The sequence below is a fragment of the Neofelis nebulosa genome, chromosome 11, assembly GCF_028018385.1.
Source record: "Neofelis nebulosa isolate mNeoNeb1 chromosome 11, mNeoNeb1.pri, whole genome shotgun sequence".
Lineage (NCBI taxonomy): Eukaryota > Metazoa > Chordata > Mammalia > Carnivora > Felidae > Neofelis > Neofelis nebulosa.
Genome location: NC_080792.1, coordinates 11667775 through 11673774, shown reverse-complemented (window position 1 = coordinate 11673774; position 6000 = coordinate 11667775). Strand labels below are relative to the sequence as shown.

General features: G+C 48.5%; 1 protein-coding gene across 4 annotated transcripts in view; it reads left to right on the top strand.

Annotated features, from left to right (window-relative positions):
* Positions 1-1096: 1096 nt before the first annotated feature.
* The window catches only part of CDH7 (cadherin 7), a 129164-nt gene continuing 124260 nt past the window's right edge, over positions 1097-6000 (top strand). The window contains exon 1 of one of the 4 annotated variants that reach the window (XM_058691855.1): positions 1097-1494. Coding sequence is in view for 1 of the 4 variants with exons in the window: in XM_058691856.1 (XP_058547839.1) it covers positions 2282-2338 (57 nt within the window). In the remaining 3 variants the exon portion in view is untranslated. Of the gene's footprint in view, positions 1495-1750; positions 2339-2506; positions 2650-2847; positions 3160-6000 lie in introns of those variants that run through there. The other 3 variants (XM_058691856.1, XM_058691854.1, XM_058691853.1) reach the window with 3 other exon arrangements.

Genomic DNA, 6000 nt, shown 5'->3' with positions numbered 1-6000 from the left:
GCTGACAGCAGAGAGCCCAAAGCAGGGCTCAAACTCAGTAACCAAAGCCCAAGTTGGACACTTAACAGACTGAACCACCCAGGTGCCCTAGTTTAAGAGATTTTTTTTTTTTTTTTTAAGAAGGCAGATTACATGGAAGCATGTGGTTCAGGATAGAAGCCAAATTTGTGATCAATATTTATGGGGAGGCACAAAACAAAAAAAAAAAAAAAAAAAAAAGAAAAGGGTAAGTTGTGGGAAAAAAACTTAAAAAAAATGATCTCCAATTTGTTTTCCTTTGATTAAAACAAATATGGCACAGTACCTATTTCCTCATATCATCTCATAGATGAAAGACCCAGGAGATCAATGAGCAGGTTACAAATAGCATGGTGTCCTCAGGCTTGTGGTAATTGCTGGATGAGATACAAACATTCTCTTTTTTATTTAACAGATATCTATCATGGCCCAAGTCTGTGCGGTGTCTTGATCCTACTGAATATCAATATGAAACCTTTGTTTTCCTGAGTCTTTTAGTCCAGAACAATTACAAGAATTGGTCCCATCCCAGCAATGAGTTCATAAGACAAAGCAAGGTGCATGCATGTATGGTCATCAGAAAAATGTAAAGTTCTAGATTGTATGGTATTAGCCAGAATAATTAAGGATTTTAATACAGAAAAAAAAAAAAAAACATGTCAAAGGCCTCAAAGATGAAGCCAATGTTTAATGTCTGGGTACCTGGAAAATGATAATGCCCTTGACAGAGAAGAGAATACTGGGGAAATCCAGTATTCAGATAGGTCTGTTCTGAACATCCTGAGTTTGGGTGATGACAGTTGAGTGGAAGTGAACTATGAAATGGCCACCCAAGCGGGCCTGGAGTTGGGGAGGTTTCGGGTGGGAGATCGAACTTTAAAAATGAAGCAATGTTTAGTAAACAGCAACGCTAGGCATCTGGAACTCAACAGGAGTTAAAAAAAAAAAAAAATGCTGGTGGAATTGTTAGCAAAGGACTGTTTTAAAGACTAAGAAGATGCAAGCTGAACGGGCAGGATGGACCGGATGGGGGAGAGCCAGTGTGCCTGAATGAACAGGAAAGCAGAGGGTGCTGACAAGGACAAGCCTTGCACCCACATTCGCTGTTAAGGATGGATAAGAGAAGCAGGGCACGTTCCCCTGACAGAATAGGAAAAATGAACGCACTCAGAAAGGATCTGTTCACCTCCCGAACCCTGACGACAGAACACCTAGCCGTCAGGTGAAATCAAGCACCTGAGCCGAGGAAAACAAAGCGGGCTCAACTCTCCTGGCTGCAGCGCGCTCTCCGCACAAGCCCGGATCCCCTTCCCCACCTCCCGAGGGTCCTTCCACCCCACCCTGCGCGTAAATCGCACCCCTCAGAAGTTCTGCGTTAGAGAACGCAGCGGGGAAGAACATTTTCTGCAAGTAAAGAAAGTAAAAGTAGGGCAGTCCGAGGAGATTGAAAGGGCAACACTATCACGCAAGAAAACTGTAAGTTCTGATTACTTTCATGACTTTGCCTTCATGCCTCAGGAGCTCAATTGATCACGGCTTCCACGACAGGTTGGGGGTGGGAGGGGAGGGCGCTCGGGAAAAAAAAAAAAAATCTCAAAACTCTCCTCCAGCTTCCGCGCTCTCAGATGCAAATACCTGGCGGAGAGATGGATGGGCCGCAGCCCCTCCTACTTTCCCCGCTCCCCTTGATTTCCCCGCGAAGGACTCCATCTGTACGGAGCCGTCAGGAGGGCGCTGGAGGAGGGGTGCGCGAGTGTGCGCGCGCGTGTGTGCGCGCGTGGCGGCGGAGCGGCTTCCTCTCCAACAGCCCTCACTGGGTCTCCAGGAGGTGCCCAAGTCTCAGTGGCTCCCCGGGCCGGGGTCGCCCGGCGCCGACCGCAGGCCTCCGCCGCCGACCACCCTCACCTCCTCGCCTCCCTCCTGCGCTGGCCCGGCGCCCTCTCGTCTTCTCTCGGGCGCTCGCCCTCTCGCCCTCTCTCCGGACGCGCGCTCCCGCTGGCTCCGGACCTGGCGTCTGAGCCGCTCGGGGAAAGGCGGCCGGTCCCTTGGAGCGGGCGGCGGCGGGCCGGGGGCGCCCGCGGCCCGGGCCGGGGCAGGGGCCCCGCGCCCCGCGGAGAGGGCTGTGATTGGAGCAGGAGCCCGCGCCCGGCCGGCCGCAGCGGGTGCCGGGCGGGCGCCGCCAGTCCGCCCCGCGCGCCGAGCTGCGCGCACTGGGTCCCGAAGCGCACGCGGGCGCCCGGCCGCTGAGCGCGCGCCCTCTCGGATGCCAACAGCCGGGTCGCTGGCGCCGGACGCCGCCGGGAGGGCAGCGAGGCCCCAGGTGAGTGCGTCCGCCCGCGCGGGGCCGGGGAAGGCGCCGCCGGGCAGGAGCGCGCGCCCTCGCCGTGCGCCTCCGGGGGCCGGACTCGGCGGTGAGCGGCAGGCGGGCGGGGGGATCCGTGCGGAGTTTCCCTCGGCGTCCCCAAGTTTCCGCTGTGCGGCCGGGAGACGTGGCTCGGCGGGGCAGCACAGACGTGCGTACCGAGCCGCGGGCGCTCGGCCCCCCGAGAGCCCGAGCCGACCGCCGCCGGGGGCGGCGCGTGTTGGCGACTTCGGGGCGAGAGCGGATCCGCGCACGCTCCCGATGAAGCGGTGAGGCCGGACTCTTGGACCGCCGTCCTCCAGGAGGGACGCGAGTGGGCCGCCGCTGACCTGGGGTGCGGGGGGGGGGGGGCAGGACTCCGCGCTGGCGGGGCCGCCGGCTCCGCGGCGGTCTGAGACTGGAAGGGGGTGTGCGCCGGCGTGCACGGGAGTCCTTGTAGCCGTCCACGCTGGACTCCTTTTACCTTTGGAGAAGGTGCCACTCGTCTAAGGGTGTTTTGCTCTTGCCTGTAATTAGTAATCTGCTGCGACGGTGCGTCTGCAGGGCTTGCCTCTGCTCGGCGCCCCCGCTTCCCCTCCGCCTGGCGGTACCTTAGGTTTGCGCTGGGAAAAGGGCACCCTGTTTCTCTGCGCGGTGGACGTCTTCGTGGGTGCACCTGCTACGCGGCTAGTTGCCGGTATCCAACCTCCCTGCATGGTTTAATGAGAAGGGACCTTTGGTCTGTATTGGCTTCACGTTGTAGATCGTTAACCTTTTCGGATTTCATAGATATAGTTCAGGTGAGTAAAAGATTGGCCGTGAGTTCACCCAGCCTTGGGCAGTTGAGAACTGTGAAGAAATCATCAAGGACTGGGTGTCTCAAGGCTTTGGAGATCTGCAGATTGAACCGTGAATATACTTATGTTGCAAGAAATATCTTCCTTTTATTAGATGAGTGAAGTGAAATATCTTTAAGTAGGAGCCATCCTTCCTAATTCCTGTAACCAGACAGGTGTTCAGCAGATCATTTTCCATACAGAAGTAGATAAACAGAACTTTATGACAAGCGTACATTTAAAAGATCAGGTTCACGGCACAAAAGGACACATTTTGAAAGAGTTTAGGGGCGGTAACATCCCGTGTTTTAAAGGAAAGTTTGCATTGATTCACTGCCAGCAACATCTAAATAGTTTGTGTCTTTATAAAGACAAGTTGGTGGGCGGGGGGGGGGGGGGAAGCTAAGGAAAAAAAGTAATTACGTTAGGAGGCTTTCAGTAACTCACCAGGAATTACTTTTTTTTTTCCCCAAAGAACTAGTCAGACTTTATGTTTACCCAAGCTCTTGGCTTGTTATGGTATGTGACAGGAAAATACATCAAGAATCAGTTTCTTCATTTTTAGGGCTATTTGGAATAGTATGAATGAAAATGCAAAAGAATGGAGACCACGTAGCGAAACTGACAACTTTGTGGAAGTCTTGTTTATAGGTTAGTGTTTAATAAAGAGTGGAGTGGGAAAAGCAATTAGGTGGCCTTCAGTGTTAATAGTCTTATCTGGTAATGTCTGTGGACAGAAAAATAAAACAATAATCAGTAGTGCAGACCATCACCCTGCAAAAAGCTATTTCGGATTGCAGCTTTAATAAAAGGGCATTGTGTGCTTACAACGTGAGATATTATTGTAATTAAGGGCTGCAATAGGTCATTGGAATTGTGTGGACAATCAGCTGACAGGCTCACAACTCTCCTTAAGTCTACTTTTGATACAATAGCACAGAGCTTTTCCCTTTTTTATAAAAGGGGAATTGTAAAGCATCTGTATTACTGCAGTTTACCCTTGAATTGACTCTAGTTTTTAGTGTCCAATGAAAAAGACAGGGTGGGGAGCATACTGAGTTTTGGCTACTGTTCAGCCTTCCCTAGATGTAAAAAACCAACCCCACTGTGTCTCCTCAGGCATGATTTCTTTGCTGGTCTCCCTATTGTTCAGCACTGTAGTTAATTTGACGGCAAAGCTGTTTTAAACTTCTCTGCATAGAGTCAGATACTTTGTCACGTCTTTCAGAAATCTTTTATAAAGTAAAAGCCCATAGATTGTTTAGTGTTGTATTTATGCCTCAGTGATCTTAAGCTTCCTTGATTTCACAAGGTTTTGCATTTGTTGTGCTAGGGGTTTGTATCCTATCATGGTTCTCTCTCACACGCACACACAAACATTTTTTTGCTTGGTTGGAAGGCTTCAGAGCCTTAGTTTAAAATGGGAGCTTCAGGAACTTCTAAAATAACTAACACGCATTAGCGTGTTGCAAAGGGATTGTGATGGGAGCTTTTCTCCTTGGCGTAAAGGAATCCGTTGCTTCCAAATGGGGGGATAAAGGGGAGCTGAGGACAAGGAAAAAGACATGTGATCAGAGTCCTGTGTGTGACCATCTCCTCAGCCTCTGACAAGCAGAGCACATTTAGCTGTAACCAGCAATACGCGAGTGCCTCCTCTGGGGATTTGCCGGTTTTGCAGAAAAGCTACCCCTGCAAACATTTTCCCCCTTGTTGTTCGCAAGTCTCCTCCCTGACAGAATTATCAGTGCAAATGACTATGCAGACATCTGTCCATATATTCATCTCAGATTATACTCTAGATTTTCATTCTGGTAGAATTTCTTTTAGGTTGTTTTGCAAAATGTTTATTGAAACATGGTGCCTTTAAAAAAAAAAAAGAAAACATGATGCCTTTTATTGAAGTCACATACATCATACCTTGCTCAGTGTAAATGCTAAGGTAAATTACACAGTAAAATTGAGATGGCTGGGATGTTGTAGAAGCATAAAGGAAAAAACACTATAAGTATATTTTCACTGTTATAATTGTACATGCATACGTATGTTATGTATAACATATAAATAGCTCAGATGGACTGTGGGATGTCATTTTGTTTTCTTTTTAATTTGCATGGGCTTCTTCTAGTTAATTATAAACTCTTGCTCCTCTTTTCTTTTTCATTCCTTTTACCCGTGACAAGTTATTTGTGCTTTGTTGAAATCGACTCTGTAATCCACTTAGAGAAGTTTTCATTCCATGTCTGATAGCCAGATGCACGCTACAGGCTGTGTGATTCATTTCCAGGGCCCCTGCCTGAATATTTAGGCCAGTTAACTGTGGGAGGCTGTGGTCTGTGGTTGTAATGTTATCTGGCCCAGGGAGCTAATGCAGTTGATCACAGTTTCTTTACGTGAGAAGTCGCATATCACGGAGGGTCCCCAGCCTCACTAATTAAAATGTAAAAAATTATACCTTTTAAGTTAAAAAAAAAAAAAAAAAGAAGAGGGCTGTTTCATCAGTGTTAGCATTACTGAAGCTAATCCTAAACTTTCAATGGTATATGGATAGAGAAGTTAAATGATAGTATGTTTTATAATAGAAGCTAAAGATGACAATATTAAATCTAAATAGTAAATGGCTATAGATAGGAGCAGACAGTCCTTTCAAAATATAGGATTTGTAGCAACAACCAAATAACCATACATATACATCCTTACATCTTAAGATATTGAGTTGGTAGCCTATTTCTACAACATTCAAAGAGCTACTGTTTAAACTTCAGTGGACATCTATAGTGTCACAGTGTGGTAGGTATTCTTTGATCA